General features: G+C 40.4%; 1 protein-coding gene across 1 annotated transcript; it reads right to left on the bottom strand.

Annotated features, from left to right (window-relative positions):
- Nucleotides 1-3059: 3059 nt before the first annotated feature.
- On the bottom strand, nucleotides 3060-15714 carry LOC118563459. Its single transcript, XM_036138401.1, has 3 exons — nucleotides 14689-15714; nucleotides 8537-9169; nucleotides 3060-3570 (listed from the first exon to the last, which is right to left on the bottom strand). Exons 1-2 carry the CDS (start codon nucleotides 15658-15660, stop codon nucleotides 8621-8623), a joined length of 1521 nt encoding a protein of 506 aa, XP_035994294.1. The 5' UTR covers nucleotides 15661-15714; the 3' UTR covers nucleotides 3060-3570; nucleotides 8537-8620.
- Nucleotides 15715-23564: the final 7850 nt, after the last annotated feature.

Here is a 23564-nt window from a genome sequence, read left to right as displayed (position 1 = left end):
ATAAAATGTGGGATTGAAACTTATTTAGAAAATTGTGATGCTATATATTACCTTATGGCACAACATGGCTGTTACATGTTTTTCTGTGAAACGAGTATTTGAACAGGCAATGCATTCATGCAGGGTTGATTTTGACCATGAAAATGTTGAAAACAAATTTATAAAGAACAGTCAAGTGGACAAACTGATTTTCACCCATCAATGGTAATGTTTTACTTGACAAGGTAACGAATGAGGCAGTGTCTTATTTCATGACTCATCTGCCGCTGAGCTTCAGCTGTCAAGCAGATGGCCTCCGATCTAACTCCAGAATAAAGTCATTTAATTTGGACCTCAGGTGGGCTCAGTGAATCGAAGGTGTTCAGGTGTTTAGAGCCAAAACATACTCCAACAACGGCATTCAAGCCATCGCTTGACAGTGGTGTTGCCACGTCTATTTTTGTATTGTCCATTCCGGGACTTTTGTGGTTTGTTCACAGGCAACTCTGCAAGTTTAATCTGTGCTGCAATGCCTTTAGAGAGAGAAGACTTTCTTTGCTTAGCCTCGTTGTAACTTTTCCAACACAAAATTTCACATTTAGCATAATAACTGAGACCTGTTCAATCCAACATGAAGAAGAGAACCTAGGATGTTCAATTCTGTAGAGTTCATTTGACTGACTTGATTGGCCATTGTAATGTTCTGTTCTGGTTCATGATGTTGTTGTTGTTGTTTTGGTTAAGTTAACTTTCCTGCCTTAGGGTTTATTTCTGTTTTTAGTATTGTATTGGATTCATGTTTAGCCTTAACTGTTTTAGTTATCTGGTTTTCTCTTTATGGCTATTTTTGCTCTGTAGTTGGTCATCTTAGTTTCTGTCCCATCAGCCTCTCTGTCACTTCCCCTTCCTTGATCACTCTCACCTGTTCCTAGTTAATTAGAAGTCACTTAGTTTCACCTGTCCATCTGTCTATTTAAACCCTCCTCAGTTTTCTGTTTGTTGCTGGAACTTCTCACACACGTTTCATTGGTAAGAGCCCTTCAGCATTTGTATGTATTACCTGACCAGTTCTTCTGTTTTTTTGAATCTGTCCCAGTTTTTGTTGTCACCCAGATGTTTGCTCTGTACACCTTTTTGGATTGTTTTTTGTCTGCCTTCCTGACCCACCATCTCCTTAATAAATCCCATCAAGCATTATTTTAGTGTCTGGCTGAATACCGGGTTCATCTCCTCATAATTCATTACAACCATAGTATGTTTATGATCATAATTCTGCTGTAGAACCCATTGTCAGAGGCCACCAGATTGTTGGTTTTTGATTGTTTGTCGAAGTTCATAATGCCTTGCCAAGGTTCCCAGGGCCGCGTACGGCTGTGAGTATTTAAAAAAGTCCCAACCATACGTAGGAAGATAGGAGTTGTACTGCTGCATTAATGCCAATATTAAAACTCTCTCTTTCTTGCTCTTTTTGTCAGAAATAATTTTTGAGTCTGGTCAAACGAATGACATCAAACCCTTGACCCACAAAGCCAGATCACCTCACTTGTCAGGTCCCTTGGTCATGGATGTGACGGAGCTGGGCTGACTTCTACACCCTTCGTCGCACCGGCCCCTTCCCAAAAACTTGGAGAGTCTCACAAGACCAGAGCATACAGATCCATTTAAAGTCCCAGTGGAGTGCAGATGGTAGAGATTCTTGCTGGCACCTATGTCCTAAATGAGCGGTTGGCATGTAGCCCGCATCTAATGGTTTTTATGAAGACCTGATGACTGATAAATGTCCCTCTCAACAGGCAGTTTTGGAGATTTATTAAACCATAATTAAAATCCTTTTCAGTGTGCATGCAAAGAAGATAAACCTGGCTGCTTTAACAGCTTTTTTCACAACTTCAGAAGTTTTAATTATTTTCCTGACTGTAGATATGGGTAAGCTTAAGCAGGAAACTTTTTTTTTGCTTTAGCTATTTCCTGACTAATTAAGATTAAAACACATCTTTCTTACTCAATGTCATGCTCTCTTGTGTTTCAGGTTTTAAAGAGGGGCCTAAATAACTGGGTGTCGGCATCATATTATATTTACTAGGGGTGTAACATTATATTGATCCACATCGATATATCGATTAAATTATCAACGACGCAATTACATCAATGCAAAATGAATATATCGATCCACATCAATCTATCGATTAAATTATCAACAATGCAATTAAATCAATGCAAAATTAAAATATTGATCCATATCGCCATTTTTAAGATACACCTTTATTTAGACAACAGTGACCAGTTGATATATTCTTATTATGATTTTAAAATTGGAAAAATGCTAATTTTGGTTTAGATGTCTGATACGTGTAAGTGCTTAGAAATAAAATAGTCCGATCATATTTGGAGGTTTTTGTGAGTCGATATCAGTGTAAATAATAGTGTTAGACAAGCAGCTGATATCGCATCATATCCATCCCAAACCTGTGAATTGAACTTAATCAAAATCGTATCATAACAGACTTCTTGATATCGGTAAATATCGTATCGTCATCCAAACAAATCTATATAACATCATGATTTACACCCCTTATATTTTCACAACAGGAAAACAGGAAGTTTTGGATTACGGTTTCAAAACTGGTGATTAACTTGAATAAATTACAAAGAGGCTACCGTTACATTGGGCACCCGCTTCATTTATGAGTGAGAATTGTCTTCAGTAACTCCATCACTCTAATTGTAACTTTTAACCCCTTTTTTACACATTTGCCTCTCATTAAGCTAAAACACAATTATTCACCAGTGACAGTAAACAGACCTATCTGTCGCTGTATCTCTTGGGGCCACAACGAGGCCCTGGAGTTGGGTTAGGACATTTAGTGAGGCAGACCATTCGGGGTGGAGGTGGTGCGCTCCGATAGCAGCAGAAGCCCGTTAGAAGAGGGTGGTTAAATTCTCAGACAAGATTTAAACAAACAGCGAGACGGACAGCGGCTCAGCTGGCCTCAGACCACACACGGCCGACGGAGATGATGCAGCTGAAGACGTGGCTCCGCTGTTTGAACAGCATGTTAAGACCCTCTCAGACACAGGTGTGACATTTTGCTGGTGTCGTCTGTTTATTTCATTTTCAAAAACGAGACATTCAGTAATCAATGATGCATCTCAGTTAGATGTCTGACTGATTTGTTTGGCAAAAGTGCAGGAAAACCCATTTTGTTGCAATTCAGTCTCCGCTCTTCCAATACCTGTAGCAGAAAAAAAAAAAACATCTCATAGAAAAAATAGCTTTGGAACAGCTTATATGATATTTATTTATACAGTACGCTCTAGTTTAAGCAATATCCTTTTTGGAAAGGGCATAAAAATATATATTTTGGGAATGAAAATAAAATAAATAAATTCTATCATGAAAATACAGCTTTTTTTCAGTTGAATTCCTCTTTGTGTTAGTTGTACATCTCCAGGTTAAATTTCGAGAGAGTTTGAGAGCACCCGGTGCTCATGTGACACAGCAGCAGGTTGATGAGTTTTCCCTTTGGAAATATCTCCACCTTCAGGCCGTGCTCTGTTTCCACCAGCTTGTCCCAGTGGCATTAGCAGCATCTGCCAAAAAAAAAAAAAAAAACACCAAAAGAAATCAAAGTTGTTAGAATAACAAATCTACATTGAGAGCTCTGCAATGGCTCAGAAAGCGCAAACTCTGCCGCTCCCCAATCAAACACAGCTTCACACGCAGACTGTGCTTTGTTCAAGGTTTTTTCCACTAACATCATTCACTGGCAAAACCACTCAGATTTTTACTGAAAGTGAGACGCTGCGTGTCCTTGTGAGTCATGTCGGATTGCGTCGAGTCAGGGTTTTCTATCAGACTTGTCTAAAGGCTTGTGCATCTGCTTTTTCTGACATTTTTTAAGACCACAGCAAGTTTTACACCTTAGGTAAGGACAAATGTGGAAAGTTTGAGATTTTACCTGTTATCTTCCTTTTTTTGGTCACGACTGATGGATAAAGGATTCCTTCCCTTTATTTCAAAAGGGCTGCAGCATAAAGTTAATAAGCACGTCATTTTACCCAGTATAATGTAAAATTTCAATCTGACAAGATACATATTCAGCGTTGCGAGGCATATATTTTAGCACATTTGTATTCATATGACAGTGTGAGCTGTTTTAAAAAAGCTGTTCAATAAAGTCTATAAGAATGTTACGTGACAGCTTTCAGTATTTTTTTTTAAAACATTGTGGGATGCACACATATGCAACCCCGTTTCTGTGATAATTGTGAATTAAATAAAAGATTAACCAACTGCCTGAGGTGAGAACTATATGTTACTTTATGAGGGGAAAACTAAGACTGCACATCACACTGGATGGACCAGCTTCATGGTGAAGCATGGTTGGAGTAATATCATTCCATATGGATGCTTTTATTCAACAGGGAAACTAATCAGAAATGATGGGAAGAAGGATGGAGTTAAACAAAAGAACCGCTTGTGGAAAGAAAAAAAAGCTGTTAGTTACTGCAAAAAGTCTTAAGGCTGGAGTGGAGGTTCAATGAGCAGAAAATGTGTTGTGATTTTAAAACATTTGTTTTCTTTACATCCGTCTTCCATTTATTTTTGCTTGTAACTCATGAGTGGACCCAAAGGGTTTTAAATCTGATTATTGTATTTTTTTTTTAAAAACACATCATGTAGATAAAATGAGGGAAATAACCACACCTCCAAATCAGCTGACAATAAAAACCTGTTTTTGAATATAAATTAATAGTAATAACAGAAAATATTAATTTCTTCAATTATATAAACTATGTGTCAGGATTTTTTTTTTTTTTTTTTTGCAAATAGTGTGCATAATGTTTTAATTCATTTATGCATTCATTCTTCTTTGATGCCCACTCTGAGGCGGGCGTCCACATAAAAGGACTCTAATGGAAATTCTTTATTTAACAATGGAGAAAAAGGGACCAGGAGACAACTTGCTGTGCGTGGCTGGGTTGCTTAGCAATGTCTTGCGCTTGTCACCTCAACATTCAACCTGCTCTCGGTGACTAACTCAGATGATTCAGGCCTTCAAAGCACCAGCAGCATGGAGGCTTTCGAGACAATTTACAGACGAAAGGAGAGCAATATACAGAGAACCACTTACACCTGTGTCATTTGAATATGTAAAACTTAACAAAAAGTGAAAAGTTTGCAAAGCTCCAACTTGAATCTGCAGCCATGAAAGGAAATAAATTAGGAGCCGCGGGTCTTATGTTTATGAGGACATCTCAGAGTTTGACTTTCTCTACTCTGTCACATGGCTGGAGGAGTTATGTGATTAAAACCAGACTCTGCAGCTTGGTAAAGCCAAAAAAAAAAATAGATTGCAGTTACAGATGTTCCTCACAAGAGGGAAGTACAGCACCTCTGTCTGTGCAGCAACAATGATGCTGTACTCTTGTCTGAGGAGGGCTGACATTCAAGTAGAAGTAAAGTTTCCCCATTTGGTAAGAAAACTTCTTCCCACCTGTCACTTTATTATTAGACTCAGTCAGTAATGGTAAATGTGAAAGTGATAGAAAAAACAAACTAAATCCCCCCTCATTCACCCAGTTCTGAGTCAGAGGCATGATCATCCTGTAAACACACTAATGCTTCCTTTAGTGTCATGTGATTAGAGTGAGGCAAGTTTGGGGTTTTCCTTTTTCCAAAAACAACTTTACTCCTGCCAAGTTTTAGTTCCCTTAAATTGGTGACTACAAAAATAAAGTTTGTACTGCACCTTCATGTTCAACAGGTTGAAACTACATTTTTAATTTATATGTATTTTAAAGCTAAACAGTCATGTCTCTATTTCTCAAATATTTTTCTTTTATGTCCCATTACAAGTTACAACCACCAACCTCATTGTAGTTAGGTTCGATTTTATGTTATACACCAACACAAAGTGTATTTATTTTTTATTTTTTTTACAAATAAAAACTTGTAATGTTGTACATTAGCATTGAGTCCCTTTTACTCTGGTCCCTGTGAATTAAATCCAGTGCAACCAATTGCCTTGCAAAGTCATCTGGGCAGCAGAGGTGTCAAGTAACTAAGTACAAATACTTCCTTACCTTACTTAAGTAGAAATATTGGTTATTTACACATTAGAGAAGCAATTCTTTTTTTAGCCTACTTTTTACTTCTGCTTCTTATATTTTCATGCAATTATCGGTACTTTCTACTCCTTACATTTTGAAAATAGTCTCATTACTTCCATTTTATTTCAGCTTGTTTTCATTCTGGCTTGTCAATAAATAACAAAAAACAGAAAAATATTCAGATAAATAGTGCTACCCAAACAGAGAGATTTTGATTGTGGTTGGAGGCAGTACTGCACTGAGTTGTTTGGCAAATGGCCCAACAAAAGCTTAAGAAGAAGAACAAACGTAGAAGAACATTGCAATTTCAGGATAGTTACTTTTGGTTTTTTTTTCCTTTACTGATTAACCACTAGGATTAATCATTAATTTTGACAACACTGTCTAATGTATACAGACAACCATACAAGGGTAATTGTTATAATTTGCATTAATGCATTAATTTTCATGTCCAGTTTTGTCGTCCTATATCTGTTGCCCTCATCAATTGCTGTAGCTACGGTTGGATGTTCATTCACACTCTAATAATAACAAGTAAAAGGTTATTGATAATACGTCTCTGAAGTTTCACTTTTTGTACCAGTACTTATCGGCAACCAGACATCACCATTACTTATACTTTAGTACTTTTAGTTTTATATCCGGTACTTTTAAGATTTTACTTGAGTAAAAGCCTCAAGTTGATACTTCTACAGAAGTATTTTTAAACCCTAGTAATGGTAAAATGGCTTGTAGCCTTTTAACTAGTCTTGACCAACCTCCAAAGTGCTTTACTCTACAGTCTTAGTCATTCACACATTCACACCCTGACGGTGGTGAGCTATGTTAGTAGCTACAGCTGCCCTGGAGCAGACTGACAGAAGCGAGGCTGCCATACATCGGCGCCACCGGGCCCTCTGACCACCGCCAGCAGGTAATGCGGGTGAAGTGTCTTGCCCAAGGACACAACGACTGAGATAGTCAGAACGGTTTGATGTATCTTCAGAAAATTGAAAGAGCGTGGCACCATGATAACCCTGTTAAGACAAGGACGTCCAACTGAACTGACAAGCCAGGCAAGGAAAGCATTCATCGGCCCCATGGTAGCTCTGGAGGGGCTTCAGAGATCCATCTGCTGCAAACATAAGTGCTCTGGTCACATAGGAATCGGATTTAAATTGTTTGGCCACAGGTAAAGTCTAATATGTGGTGAAAAAAACAAAAACAACACTGCACAGTGCCCTGAACACACCATCCTGCCAGTAGAACATGGTATAGACATCATCATCATCATACTGTTTCATGCGTTTCATTTGATGGAGAAGATGGGCGGAGCCTAATATTGGGTAGTCCTGGAAGAAAATCTGTTAGAGGCTGCAGAAGACTTAAGACTGGGTCAGAGATTTACCTTCCAGGAAGAAAAAAAAACCCAAGCATACGCTTAGCAATGGGATGGTTTAGATCATAAAACATGTCACGTTTCAATTTATTTTTTCAGACCTCTTTGACATAGAGAATAAACAAACCAAAATCTTCACAATATCTGAAAGGAAATGGGCAGAAGCCAAAGCTTATTTACCCCTCACCTATTGTGTACGTTCATGTGTTAGACTGGCATAGTCAAAGTCCAGATCTAAATATGAAGAAAGATTTTAACTTTGATCTTTACAGACCCTCTCCATCCTGTCCGGCTGGACTTACGCTGTTTTGCAATTAACAATACACAAATAGTTCCGTCCCAAGCTGAGCAAAGCTGGTGCTGACATGCCCTAATAGATGGTTTGAAAAAGTATTGACACAACGGGGGGCTGAATACACATGCACACCACACTTTTCAGATATTTATTTGTCAAAACTGTAAAAAAAACATGTATCGTTTCAATATATGTCACTATATCGTACTATTGTGTATTGTTCTCTCTTACAAAATTCAAAATACTTTGAAGGGGCAAAATGTGGCAGAAAAAAAAGTAAAGAGGCGTGAATACTTTTTCATTTACTGACTGTAATATGCTGGCCAGAACGTCCTAAAACATAATCATAAAACAGGAGTTTCACCTCACTGAGTGAAAATCATCTTAGTCTGCCGTCTGATTATAACCACATGTGTAAAATAACTCAGAACCAAATTCCCTCTCTCGCTCGCCAGGCCCAGACACATTTTGCAGTGTGGCGAAGACTGGGAAATCATGTGATATCAACAAAAGCGGGACATATTACGCCCTCCCCTTCCTACCGCCGCCCACACACGGAGAGACGCACACACTTTCGACACACATGTCTTCTTCTTTCTTTTTTCTTTTTTTTTGTTTTTTGTCAAAGAGATGGAACGCTGCTATTCATTTACTGACTTTGAACCCTGCCCTGCCGGTAAACAGAGCAAACGTCATCGGCTGCAGGCACAGACAGAAACATCAACGCTGTAAAAAGAAGAGAGGGAGAGAGAGAGAAAAAAAAGACTTACTATGAATTGTTCCCCTGCCTGGTCCCTTTCTGAGCTCCACTTTCTGCGGCTGGGCCTCCTGTTTCCCCCCCACCCCCTCCTCCTTCACACCATGCTGGTGCTCTGGCGTCCTCTTGCAGGGTAGGCAGGGGTCCTGACGGGCTTCAGCGGCGGGTATGGGCCCTTCCCACATCGACCATTTTGAGGGTACGGTGGAGGCTTCTGAGTCCTCGCACTGGACGTGCTGCTGCCTATGACCACTGTAGGGTCCAGGGTGTGTGGGTGGGGCTCTGGACGAACGGGACCGTTGTGGTTCGACTCTCCTGAGGGGCACAGCTGAGGCGGGTGGCCGTTGGCGCTCGGCTTTTTGTGACTGACCCTTTTGTCGTAGCCGGGCGGCGTGAAGTGGCTGGTCTTGACGACGGACGCCGTGTGCACGGGAGAGACAGAGTTGGTTCTGAGGACGACGCGGTCTTCGTCGACGCCCTGCGACGAGGCCCGAACCGACGCGGGCTTGGGAGGGGGCAGAGGGGCCAGCCTGAAGTCCCCTGAAGGGGGGGATTCGCGAAGGCTGTCGGATGACCCCTGAGTGATGCACGGCTCCTCTTCGCCGAGGTCGATATTTGCCGTGAGGCGATCAATCTGCTCGACCACCTTGAATAATAATAGAGGAGGGAGGTTGTTACCAAACCGCAGTGCAATTTTGAGATGCCGTTGAATTTCTGACTCATTTTTAAAGATTTTTACAACGGTCCTCCGCATGTTCTTAACAGCTTTTGGTTAGTAGATACAGCCTCTTACAAAACCATGCATTCCCCTTTAATTTAGTCCCATTTCACCGCTTTACAACCAACAATTACTCTGAATTTTAGGTGACAGACCAATACAGAGTATTTCATAAATGAACAGCAGAAATAAAAGAATAGGTTTACATTTTTGCATGCATAAAAATATTATCAGAAGTGTGGCATTCAATAGCATTTTGTCCCTCTGAGATAACACTTTCAAGAAACATCTATGCACTTACAGCTCAGAATATTTAAGATTGTGTCTCTACTAATTACATCTAGAGATGGAAATTCTTGTCCATTCTACTTTGCAAACGATCTCAGGCTCAGTCAGATAGAATAGAGAACAAGCAGCCTTATATTTAGCTGTATTCATCTGAGATGATGGGAGTCAATCTTCTCTGTCACTGCTGCAGAACAGAAACCCCACAGCATGATGCTACCGCCTCCAAGATTCACTGTGGGGATTGTGTGCACTGTTAGCTGTTTGCAGCATATTATGTTTTGCTGGTAGACCAGATCCTTTAATTTTCAATCTTTTTCACAGCCTCTCTATTAATAATCTTCATGTCCATTACTCAGTTTAGGGGGATGGCCATGGTAGGTTTGCAGTTGTGCCACGCCTCTGTCTCTGAGCTGTTCAAAGCCAAGTTTTTATAACCTAAACTTACCTTTAAGCTAACATACAGCTGAACGCTGTTCACTTCTTATGTGACACTTGAAGGCATCAGGTTGAATTAGGTCTGATGCAGCAGAAACAAAGCAAAGGGGACTGAATACTAATGCATGCCAAACTTTTCCTTTTCCTTATGACTATGCACTACTTTGTTTTGGTGTGTCACAAAAAACATCCTAATGAAATACAGTGAAGTTTGTGGTTATAACATGAAGCAATGTGCAAATGATTATGGGATATGAATAGAAGGATAACAGATAAACCAAAAATATACCAGGATTACTTGCAACTTGTGATACCTGACGGGAAATCTAACTCATATGTGTCTCATTTCATTTAATCCAAATTGATATCATCATTTTGAAAATTAAAGCAGATTTATTCATCACTAACACCTTTTTTGACATTTTACTCTTGACTTTGCTGAACATTTTTACAGATTCACACAGTTTTCTTTTTCTTAGTTGCACAAGGTTATTTACTGACTCATTCGTTTTTAACTGCTGGGTATTGCAGGACACTGAAGCTACAAAAAGTACAAGTATTCAAAAATAAGATGCACTTTAAATGGATGATTTGGATTGTTTCTGAAGCAGGAAATTATATGTTGTCTTAATGTCTAATTTTATTAATCGTTGCTTGCGCGACTTCTCTCATACAAACAGATATGCTTATGGCCACATATAGAGCTGGCTTTTTTTTTTCTTGTGTATATAAGTATTTTGACTCTATGCGGGTGCAGCCAGCTTCTGTGTAACTTACAGAGAATTTCTGTTTTGAAACATAACGTTTAACAAGAACCACCACACCCACCACACTAAAAATGCTACAGCCAAGAGAAAGTGTTGTGAGTCTCAATCCCAGACTGCTATATACGCACTGTTATGATACTCTATGTACACTATTGTTGTTGTTGTTAACATTGGAAAGGCCTATTATAGACTCTTGATCATTTATGCAGAGCTCTTTGTCAATAATAACATAATTCCTTCTACAAAGTCATTAGTTGTCAGGATGTAACCTGTTAGTAGATATAAGTCTCAATAAAAACAATTTTCATTTCAAACTTGTTTTTCATTTTGTTTCTCTTTTAGTCATTTCTTCCCCTCACCATCTCTCTTTTTTGGGAACTTTTAGGCTCCATCCAAAATATTTTAATTGTAGCTCCTCGCTCCTTTTCTTTAACCATTCATGAGGTCAACAGTAAGAACTCTATCGTGGAGAGGGAAGGAGCTTCAGGCTGCTATGCCAATTTCGAACAGCCTTATATCATGAAGCGCCAGAAACACAGATGGATAATGCTAGTCAAATCCAGCATGTTCACGTACGTGTTGCAGTACTGAGGTTTAGGGCGGGACATGGCGGTGTGACAAAAAGCAAGAGCGGCTGAGCCCACAGCTGAACCAACACAAACATGGCAGCACAGGAGGACGCACGCATAGCTGCTGCTATCACCTCTGTTCTGTAACAATCCAAGATTTATTTTTTGACAGTAGAAGAGTAAGAAGTGCCTTGACTAGCTTACCTTCTTGTGGTTTCTCATGGCATCTGCTGCTTGTGTTTTAATTTGATACTGTGATTGGCTAAAACCAACCTTTGGTAGGCGGGCACTAAGTGTTGCTTTGCCCAATCAGCTTGGAGAGTTCTGCTGAATGTCCCTCCTTTCCCCAAACAGATTCAAATGGAGCAGTCCCAGATTGATAATGTGCAGAACTAGAGTGCCACATATTATCAATCTGGTTGGTCAGGTTAGATCAGAACCACAGTCAACTAAATGTTGTTTAGTATAATTTCTTTAAAATGTTCTACACAAATGAATTCTAAATTAAATTGGACATTTTGTCCTTAGCTATCTTACTGATATGACTGCTATGAGAAACCGATTGATTTGCGGATGATTACGCACGTCGATGTGCAAAGGTTTATGTACGTGTAGAAACAAAAATTACACATTACTACCTGCGCTGAGACTGCTGGTTGTACTCATCATTCAACTAGTATTTCAAAAAGGAGTAAGCGTTTGGGTCAGGCCCTACATGGCTCTACATATATGTAGATATATATATTTATGGAAAATAAAAAAGGGATTTAACACAGGATTTAGAAAAGTTAAGAAATCTGTATGATGTATGGTACAGACTGACTATAGAGCGCAGGAATACCCTCTGGAAATACCGTGTGAAGTTGTGACCATGAAGCATTTCAGCATTAGCAGTTAAAGTAAAGTGGCTGCAACATGCAGTTGTGCAACACCAGGTAGACTTTATTCTCTCCGGAGCCTCCACATGGACACTGTCCCTTTCTATCCCTGTTCTGTCAATATGTTCCTTCTCTGTAACCAACAGTTGTTCCTGTGTTTATGTTACTTTGTTTATTCCCAAGTCCCTGGAAGAACAAAGTTATTCTACTACCACAGTCACTTATTTTTGACTGTGCTGTAGTTGTTTTTGAAATAACACTGACCCGGTGTTGAGAAAACAGTACCGAACTAATCAAAACTCCCCTGCTGATGCAGTGTTTGCTAGAATGGGGATAAAACTGTTGACTTAAAAATGTTTTCTATGCCTGAACTGACCTTTATAAAGGCGCCTTCTCTTGTTTGAGGCTAACTTGCCATGAGCGTTGCTCTTGTGTAAATGGTTGTTCCTATTTTTTCCAAACTCAGACCACTATGACTTCTCTCTGCTGCAGGTAAGAATGTAATAACAGTCTAACACTCACCCCCATGCCTATTCCAAGATTGAATATGGCCTTAAACATAAGTTGATTTGGGGCCCCACTTCCAGTTCAGCTCACCGAGTTAACCCTAACCCTAATATTTTCTCTTTTAAATAGTCAAATCGGAACTCCTGGCATATAATAATAATAATAATAATAATAATAATAATAATAATAATAATAATAATAATAATAATAATAAACCATCCATTCATCCATTTTCTCATGGGGTCGTGGGGGTTGCTGGGGCCTATCTCCAGCGTTCACTGGGCGAGAGGCGGGGTACACCCTGGACAGGTCGCCAGTCCATCGCAAGGCAACACAGAGACAAACAGGACAAACAACCATTCACGCACACACTCACACCTAAGGAGAATTTAGAGAGGCCATTTAACCTCACAGTCATGTTTTTGGACTGTGAGAGGAAGCCGGAGTACCCGGAGAGAACCCACGCATGCACAGGGAGAACATAGAAACTCCATGCAGAAAGACCCAGGGTTGGATTTTAATAATAATAATAATAATAATAATAATAATAATAATAATAATAATAATAATAATAATAATAATAATAATGTAAAGAGCTTTTCTAGATTCTCAAAGATGTTATTGTGTTTTCATAGTTTACAAATAAAACAAACTGAAAGTATCACAAAACAAATTTTGCTTGACACTCAAATTGTTCACTTCAGATTATTTCTCCTTTTTTGAAAGACCTAAAAACTCGGAGACTTGGTTTATTTTTCTGATTTTTCCCATTTGGTCCGAGCGTTTCAACACAGACTAAGTGGAGTCAAGTGGGAGATGGTTGGTTTTACAAGCAGGCGTGGAAAAGTGTCATTTATCTATAGTTAAATTGGAGATGTGGAGTGCGTGAAATGAACAGCCAGCTGAAATGATTACACCAGCTACGTTATAAATCATGACTGGTCCCATAATCATGAATCTATGAGTTATTCATAAAATATCAATTGCTACAATGGTCAGTTCTCTTTAAACCTAAATGAATTAAACATTTTAGTTGTAATTAAGTTTAAAATCTAATAAAAATGCTATTCGGAAACCTTCAAAGCAAATTTAAAATAAGGCTCGGGTATAATAAGTTTACTTCATATTTAAAGTTTTCTGAGTGTGAATCTGTGGGGGCCCCCTGCTGGCCTGGGGGACCCGTGCAGCAGCTAAGTTAACTTTGCCTTGGCTGGCTCTGATTACTTCACAGAGAATTCAAAGCTAACAAAAAAGGCATTTTTGTATTCAGCAGTATTATCATGTAGCTAACGCATAATAATAATAAGCTGCTTTCAATAGCCAAGCCTGAAGATTGAGCAATTTTAAGCCTAAATTAGCAATTGGTAATTATTTCACCACTGCCAAACTGGAATATGTGGATAAACATTAAAAAATATATTCTGAATGTGTCTCTTAAACATTGTTTGTTATATATGGTCTCAATACAGCTCAGTTGCCCATAATTGTAGTTCTTTATTCATTAAGCTGCAAGACGAGGCATTGGGCTCAAATCAATGCTCATTTACAGGCGCATACAAAATGAATGCTGCATGATTTAGAAGGAGTCTGTAGCTCTGGGCTCTGTAATGCGATGGCCAGAACGCTGCCGGCTACAGCGGCGCTCTGCTAAAGGTCAGTGCAAATTGTTCTCAATCACGTCTTCGGTGAGAGACCATGATTGAGTCACAAACAATGCAGTCAGCATGTTGACACACACGCACACACACTAACACAAATGTTCTGATGAGCACGCACATACACACACATGAACTGTGTCAAACTGCTCTGCACCATGGCGATTTTTTTTTTTTTTTTTTTTTTTTGCTGCATCTGAGCTTTGTGATAATCGCTATAAATGTCAGCGTAGCCTGGAGAGAATAGATAAAGCAGCGAGGCATCCGCAGCAGATGCACTCTTAAATGATTGGACACCTGAGGTACGCCCCAGAGGATTAAACATCTTTAATTACAGACTTTCCTTACCTCTTTCATTTCCACGTGAACTTGCTTCAGACCCCCCAACACTTCCTCCAGATCTGTCACGACTTGCCGGATTTGATCCCTCACCGAGTCCCGCCGCTCCCTTTGCCTCGTCACATCCGACGCCTCGCCGCGTGGGTTGCTGTCGGTTTTCGTCTTGGAAGTTTCCGAGCAGGTGATGTCGGCTCCCTTACGCCTTCTCTGGCTCAAGTGCCTTTGAGGGACCTCGGTGGAAAAGAAGCCCTTATCGGACTCACTGCTGCCATTAAAGCGATCCTCTGATCCACCCTTTGGCCTGCCCTGGTCCAGATAGCCATCTTTTTCCTCCTCTCCCTCAAAGACCACCCGCCTGGGTCCACAGTGACCATTTGTCATGTGCGGATTGCCCGGCTGGGGATGGTGCGGCTCCAAATGATAGCCATTCGGCGCACACCCGCAGCTCTCCTCTTCATCCACCGAAATATACCTGACAGTTCGCCTCCGCCTGTACCCTTGACTTTTGACCTGAAGATGAGGGAGAGGGTGGGGTATCCCAGAGTGGAAGGGGCGTGCTCTGTCGCCGCCTGCCACACAGCCACACTGTTCTCTCATAAACGAATAGTGTCTCACCCCAGGCTCCGCCGGGTCGCCCCGCTGGGCAGGGTTCAGCTCCCAGGGGCAGGCTTGACTCAAGTCATCCGAACGGCTGCAAGGGCCCGGCCCCGCAAACACAGGCCTCCTCTGTGGGCTGAAATGACCGGGTCTTTCAACTCTGTCCGCCAGGAAAGGTCTGCCTCCTACGTCTTTGACGCGAGGAGCCTGGGTGTCTCTCCAGCAGCCCTGCGATGAGAGGTCCGTCTGTCCGGCCGGCGCTGTCTGCCGACACCCGTGCAGCTGGTCGTAGTAGACGCAGTGCCGGCAGGGGCAGGGGTTGTTGATGTTGTTGTAGTTGAGGAATCGGTGGCGTCCCGTCGTTTCTGAGTCTTCTGTGTACATGTCCAAAGTGGGCAGTAGACTTGAGTAGAAAACGCTTTAAAAAAACAAAAACAACTGGTTTCCTTTTCGACAGGAGCTCACTCCAGCCCAGTCATTCGCTCACTGTTTTTCTCATCTACGTCTTCCCACAAGAAAACTTTTCTCTCGCTCTCTTTCTCTCTCTCTTTTTTTCAACTCTCAACCCAAGACCCCTTCCTCCCTCCCCTTCCTTCCTGTCTGTTGTTTCCCCTTTTCTTCTCTCATGTAACTGTTAATCTTGCAGGCACACTTTCCTCAGACCTTCTCTACCATACTTTCTTCGCCACCTAACTTTTTCTCGCTCCTTCTTCTTTGGCCACCCTTGTAGCCCTCTCTCCAGGACGGGGCCCCTCTCCACCTCCCTCCCTCTCTGTCTCTCTTTCTACCTCTCCCGCCTAGTTGCTCTGTCTCATTTGCTGCTGCAGACATCCAGTCTTGCTCTCTCTCTCTCTCTCTCTGGCAGAGTATTTCCCGTCTTCTCCCCTCCCCTCTCTGGCTCTCTTTTCTCCACCTCTCAATGCCTCTCGCCTCTGGTATATTCTCTCACATAGTCGCCCATACCTGGATTATTTGAGAATCCCCTCTCTCTCCCCTCCACCTGAAATCCAGCCGCCGTGTGAGGCTCTTCCAGTGAAGGACTCCATGTGGTGTTGTGTGATCTCGGAGGGTGCGTGGAAAGCGCCACAGCTCTGGTGCTTAGCTCATCAGCCCAACTAAAAGCCTTTGCACTCTGCAATTAAACGCTGCCTGGGATTCCTCAGCAAGAGACTGAGAGAAGTGGAAGGGAGGGGTTTGGAGAGGACCGTTCTGGGAGGTGGGGTTTCAAACACACACACACTAGAGAACTGACGGCAATCTGAGTCAAAAGAGATATTGCTGGTGAGGACTTTTATTTCTTATTTTTTCTCATCCTCTGTTCCTTTAGATTTCTTTCATTGTCCTAAAGTTTGTGCTTTCCAGTCCTCTCCATGCTGTAATTGAATGAAATTTAGTCCAATTCAAAAGCTGAGAAAAACTTCACTCTACACACACTGTCCTGTGCTAAAGTTTTAACACCCTTTAAACTTTTTTTTACGTTTTGTCCCTTTACAACCACAAAATTCTAGGTATTTAATTGTGATGTTACGTGATAGATCAACACAAAGTGGGGAATAGGTCAAAGTTTTTATAGAACCGCTTTTTGCTCCAATTGCAGCTACAAGGCGTTTGGCATTATGTCATTAGCAGCTTTACTCGTTCTTTTTTTTTTTTAAATGCCGTACTCTTGGACAGATCGAATTTAGATCGTCTGTGAACAGCTATTTTAAAGCGTAGCACATTCTAAATTTGATTCATGTCTAGACTTTGTCTGGGCCGTTCTAACAATGAAAGTGTTTTAGTCTAAGCCAATGTTTTTCAGCAACTGCTCTACATTTTTAGGTGTTTCCCTGCTGCCACACTACAGGCTGAGAAAAAAAAAATCAACAATAGTCTAATCTGACCAGAGAATCTTCCTGTACACATTTGCCATGTCCTGTAGGTGGCCGTAGGAAAACTACAAACAGGATTTCTTTTGCAGTGCTAATACTTAGCTGTCCAGTTAACATATTCTCCCACCTGAGCGGTGGACCTCTGAAGCTTCTCCAGAGTCACAATCGGTTTCATGGTTGCTTTTCTGAATAATGGTCTTTTTATTTTTGCTGCTTTTTAGACTTGATGCAATCTGCTGGGTTTCCTTAGATAGGAAACATTTTGACCAATATGATTTGATTGAATTTGACTTTGTAAAGTGGCTTGAGACAACATTGTATTGTAAATTGGTGCTATATAAATAAAATAACGCATTAAAAGCTTTATTTGTAAAACATTGTGCGATTTTCCCTCCACTTCAAAATACTGCACTAATTTTTGTTTGTCTATCTCATCCCAATGAAATACACTGAACTTTGTGGTTTTAACCTAACAGGATGTGAATATTTTCTTTTTTGCAAGACACTGAATTCAACTCTGTTTTGGAGTAAATTCAGTTTTGTAGAAAAGAAGCTATGCCCACACCGCCTTAAAATCAATAGCTTTTTTTAATTATTTTTTCTCAGTTTTATGTGCATAACTAAATTTGATAAGTACAATTGAAGACAACAGACATGTCATGGCTAGCAATATCTCTCTGCGTCTGAAATCGCTTGTGCTGCAGATTTTCGTCTGAGGAAGGCTGCTGCTTTGAAAGAAAACAAGTGAAGCCTTGAAAACAATGGGTTGTAAAAAAAAAAAAAGAACTGCTGAGGATAACAGCAGAGGAAGATGAAGGAGATCCGTCCATCCCAGCAGGAGGATGAGCAGTCCAGCCACAGCTGCAGGGAAGTACTGTAGCCAGAGATGAAACGAAGCTGAGATAACTTTATCTTATTATATAAATATATACAACATGGGGTACTGCTGTAGATGGTGAAATGCATGTCTTCATGCTCAGAATTGTGCTAAATAAAAGTTTAAAAAGATTAAAAAAAGTTGTGTGAGTTGTTCCTTTGATTAAAGTAGGTGTAGTGTTCTGATTGGATATGCAGTGCTTTGCAAAACTACTCAAATCCATTTAATTTTCCACTCTTTTAAACTCTACTACTGATAACTTGACTAGGATTTGTTTTTCAGAAACTGAAATAGTTGCTGTAATAGACCAACATGAAGTAGGGCATAAATTTGAAGCAGGGGGAAATTGTTACAAGATCTTCAGATTAGTTCACAAACAAAAATCCAATTGTGCCGGCTTAAACCTGAAACCTTTAAATAAAACGTAATGCCTTCAGAAGTCATTTAATTAGTAAATGGAATCCACCTGTTTGTAATTGAATCTCTCCACAAATTCACATTGTGAAGCAAGTTTCAAACATTTTTAGACATATTTATTCTTCCTGCCCAAATGACATCCTCCCTGCAATATTGTTTTAAAAAGTTTTCCTTGCTGTCACCCCTTGTATTGTAGAAATTTACAGTACTACACTTTCAGCAGGTGTGGTTCCAAGTTCTTTCAAGCATGTTATTGTTGCAATTTGGGTCCTACCCAGCTTAATAATTACAGGCCCATCTCCAAGATTCCTTTTATGTCCAAGGTTCTTGAAAAAGTTGTCAGAACAGTTAATTTCTTTTATGAAACAACGAGCTCTGACAGTTTTCAGTTTCCATTCCACAGAAACTGCCTTAAAATTGACTTACTACTTAAAATTTCTTGTGACATTTTAAAGTCTGCAGACTCTGGAGCATCAACAGTAATGGTTCTCCTGGATCTTTCTTCTGCCTTTCATACTGTCATAGTATTTTGATTAATAGGCTTTGTGATGTCGTCAGTTTATTAGCTAAGGCTCTTGAGTGGTTTAAATCCTATCTCTCTGAAAGTGAAACTCTTTTAGTGTTTTGGATACCAGCTCATGTCCGACTTAAAGAACCTGCTATGTGGGGTACCACAGGGCTTTGTTTTGGGACCTATTCTTTTTCTTTTATATATTTTCCCCCTTGGCCAGATAATCAGGCAGTTCCCTGATGAGTCTTATCATTTCTATGCTGATGACATTCAGCTCTATTGTTCTTTTAAACCTACTCAATATGTCAAGAGGTCCTGCTTGATAACCTATGTTAATGATATTAAACAGTGGCTCTGTGAAAACTGCTCGCAGGTAAACTCTGATAAGTTCTGGAAATACTAATCATTGCCTCTGAGAACTACATAATGGAAATTAAGCTGTTTCTGGATGCATTAGCCTCCTCTGTGTAACTAAGCCTCAAAAACCTTGGTATCATTTTTTATTCTGTCATGTCACTAGATTGTCATTCTCACAGATTAATCAAAAACTACTTATTTTTCAATTCAAATAAATTTTACTTATTTAGCGTCAATTCACAACACATCATCCCAAGGCACTTTACAAAGTCAAATTCAAACAAATCATACAGATTGGTAAAAAGGTTTTCCATCTGAGGAAACCCAGCAGATTGCATCAAGTCTTGACAAGCAGCATTCACTCCTCCTGAAAAAGCGTAGAGCCACAGTGGACAGCCGTCTGCATTGTCCATGGCTTTGCAGCAATCCCTCATAAAGAGCATACATGAACCAACAGTGGAGAGAAAAACTCCCCTTTAACAGGAAGAAGCCTCCTGCAGAATGAGGCTGAATGTGAACACTGGAAACATGTTTACAATGGGATTTAAATTACATGAAAAAAATTACTTCATTACCAGAGGCCAATTTAATGTGATTCAGATTAAGTGATTGATTAAGAAGTTTATTTTTGAGGACTCTGTTCCAAAGATTACAACTTCTATCTTGTCAGAATTTAAAAGCAGGAAATTTAAAGTCATCCATGTTTTGATGTCATCAAGACATGCCTGTAGTCGAAGCAATTGATTGGATTCATCAGGATTTATGGATAAATATAGCCGAGTGTCATCAGCATAACAGTGGAAATTAATCCCATGCTGTCTGATAATTTTACAAGTTGAAGGTTTAGATGACGCTAAAATTTTAGATAACTCAGAAAGCTCTACTGCATCTAACCAGTCCAAACACCAATCAGGTTTGAAATATTCCTCCAAAGCTGATGTAATGATTAATGCTGGTGAACCCGATTTTTAGTTGTACACAGAGTTACATTTTAAAAAGGTTTATTGTGAGGATGAGTAGTGGCAGCTGAAGCAAGCAAGCAGAACCAGACCAGAATGAGTTATGGCTGATGGTGCAGGGAGGAGCAAAGGGACCAGAAGATGCAGGTAGGATGAATGGCAGAACCATACTGACCAGGGGTTGCAGGCAGTGACAGGCTAAACTAATGATGAAGGCAGGGACAGGCGATGTGGACTGGGAACCACCAGAACGGGCAGAGCGAGCAGCTGGAACTCACGGGGAAACAGGCAGACTTGTGCAGCACACAGACACTGGCAACTTTATCAGCTAGCCCCTTTAAATTTACCAGCTGGCTGAGCACACAGGAACTGGTAGAGGCAAGGCACATTACAAAAGATGAGACAAAATTAGATGTTCTGGCAGGGATGGGTTGGCTGAGGCAGGTATATATGGACAGGGAAAAGGTGAGCAGAGGTGGAAGTAACTACAGGCAGCAGGTGGAGCAGATCTAGACTAACTGACTGGTGACTGAGATGTCTGGGTAGTGGCTGGTGACAGGCTGAGGATGGTGGCTGATTCAAGAAAAGTCTAAAAAAAGTCCAAAACAAACAAAAACCTAAATCACGACAGCTGCCTCACTTACTGAGGACGAGGTAATCATGTTTGGGAGGATGCCAATGATTTTATTTTTAATAGAAAACATTTTATTTAGGAAGAATCCCATAAAGTCATTACCGATTGGCTTTTAACTAGTCTTTTAGTAGTTTCATGCTATGATGTTGCATTTATGCTGTTTTATCTTTTATTTTCTGTTTTATAATTTTTTTTATTGTGAAGCACCTTTTTATTTTTATATAAATAAAGCTTACTTTATTCAATTGTAACAATGAAAAATCTAATATGAATAAACAGCAAATATTGAAAAAACATTTAAAATGATCTGTGAAACAAAATTTTCCCTAGAACAAATGAGGACACCCCTACTTCCATTTCAAGTTAAAATGTTTTTCATTTCAGACAGGCATATTAGGTGCACATGAGTATTTTAAAGCAGGATTTCCCTATTTGAAGCTCAGACGTTTAATTTAATGTCCTAATGAGTGTTAAAGGGAGAGAGAACACCCTGGTGAGATGAATAGAGCATCTGAACCCTTCAGAAAGAGGATTGTAGCATCCTATTAGCCTGATAAAAGATTTAAATGGGCCTGAATTTTTTTTTTTAAAACAGCCTTGTTAACTGAATGGAAAAAAGTACAAGTGGTAGACATTCAAAGCAACTGCCCACACACCCAGGTCTGACTGCCAAGCAAATTCAAGCTGAAACCAGACAGCAAGATGCTTAAAGAAGCCTCCAAAATGTCCTCACAAGACTTACAACAGAGAGTGGATGACTGAGGCAGGTATAAGTAGGCAAGTGAACAGGTGAGCAGAGTTAACTGTAATTAGTGGTGGAGCCAATCAGATCTGATTGACTGGAGACTGAGGAGTGGATTGAGCTGATTGGCTGAGGGGAGTGGAAACCAATTAGTCCAGAAAAGTCTAAAACAAACAAACAAAAACCTAAATCATGACATCGTTTTGATTAGTTCACATGACTATCACAAGCCTTCACTCTTTCACTTAAATTAAACATATTTTATAGTTAAGAATATGACACATCAAATGAAGAAGTGTCCTTAGGAATCATAGTTTTCCCAAAGTGAAGCTTTTTGCTTTTGGATAAAGGCCAATTCTCACCACAGTGTGCTGTCCATCTCTTGGATCTGCTTTGACTAAACTTATTTAATATCTGAAGGCATTTAAACTCCTTTGAAGCAATGCTCCCCCACCACGTAGAGAGACATTTGTCGTTTCTCTCCTCTCAAAGACAGCCTGTTAAAATTATGACAGGATTTCCAAGCAGCAATTCAGTGTGTGTCCTTCAGAACTACAAAGGAAAAGCTAACAGTTTAAGTGAAGCTGGTATTATGTTATTGGTCATATTGTGATTTTAGGATAGCCTATGTTGCCTTCAGTACAGTAAAAATACTGCGATCTAGCAGCTCTCCTTATGTGTTTCTTTTTGTCGTTCAGACACAACGGCAAAAAATGCAACTTACTTTTTTTTACTCCCTGCCTTTCAAGAAATGTAAAAAATTAAGAGAATGCAACTCTCTCCTCCTGAAACATTTTCTGTATAATAAGCTGTCATGTTTTCTGCAAAAAGAACAAAAGAGATTACATAATACACTCACCGGCCACTTTATTAGGTACACCTGTCCAACTGCTCGTTAACACTTAATTTCTAAGCAGCCAATCACATGGCGACAACTCAGTGCATTTAGACATGTAGACATGGTCAAGAGAATCTCCTGCAGTTCAAACCGAGCATCAGTATGGGGAAGAAAGGTGATTTGAGTGACTTTGAACGTGGCATGATTGTTGGTGCATGGAGGGCTGGTCTGAGTATTCCAGAAACTGCTAATCTACTGGGATTTTCATGCACAACCATCTCTAGGGTTTACAGAGAATGGTCCGAAAAAGAAAAAACATCCAGTGAGCGGCAGTTTTGTGGGTGGAAATGCCTTGTTGATGCCAGAGGTCAGAGGAGAATGGCCAGACTGGTTCGAGCTGATAGAAGGGCAACAGTGACTCAAATAACCACCCGTTACAACCAAGGTGGGCAGAAGAGGATCTCTGAACGCACAGTACGTCGAACTTTGAGGCAGATGGGCTACAGCAGCAGAAGACCACATCGGGTGCCACTCCTTCCAGCTAAGAACAGGAAACTGAGGCTACAATTTGCAAAAGCTCATCGAAATTGGACAATAGAAGATTGAAAAAACGTTGCCTGGTCTGATGAGTCTCGATTTCTGCTGCGACAGTCGGATGGTAGGGTCAGAATTTGGCGTCTACAACATGAAAGCATGGATCCATCCTGCCTTGTATCAACGGTTCAGGCTGGTGGTGGTGGTGTCATGGTGTGGGGAATATTTTCTTGGCACTCTTTGGGCCCCTTGGTACCAATTGAGCATTGTTGCAACGCCACAGCCTACCTGAGTATTGTTGCTGACCATGTCCATCCCTTTATGACCACAATGTACCCAACCCATGATGGCTACTTTCAGCAGGATAATGCGCCATGTCATAAAGCTGGAATCATCTCAGACTGGTTTCTTGAACATGACAATGAGTTCGCTGTACTCAAATGGCCTCCACAGTCACCAGATCTCAATCCAATAGAGCATCTTTGGGATGTGGTGGAACGGGAGATTCGCATCATGGATGTGCAGCCAACAAATCTGCGACAACTGTG

The sequence above is a fragment of the Fundulus heteroclitus genome, chromosome 6, assembly GCF_011125445.2.
Source record: "Fundulus heteroclitus isolate FHET01 chromosome 6, MU-UCD_Fhet_4.1, whole genome shotgun sequence".
Taxonomy (NCBI): Eukaryota; Metazoa; Chordata; class Actinopteri; order Cyprinodontiformes; family Fundulidae; genus Fundulus; species Fundulus heteroclitus.
The sequence above is the reverse complement of the archived record's forward strand: the minus strand, read 5'-3'. Positions and strand labels throughout refer to the sequence as shown.

Bases quoted from the DNA above. Each gene is read 5' to 3' on its own strand.
- LOC118563459 (XM_036138401.1), bottom strand. From the start codon at position 15,660: ATGTACACAGAAGACTCAGAAACGACGGGACGCCACCGATTCCTCAAC. The intron at 9,170-14,688 runs GTAAGGAAAGTC...TTATTATTCAAG, and splicing joins TTCACGTGGAAATGAAAGAG to GTGGTCGAGCAGATTGATCG.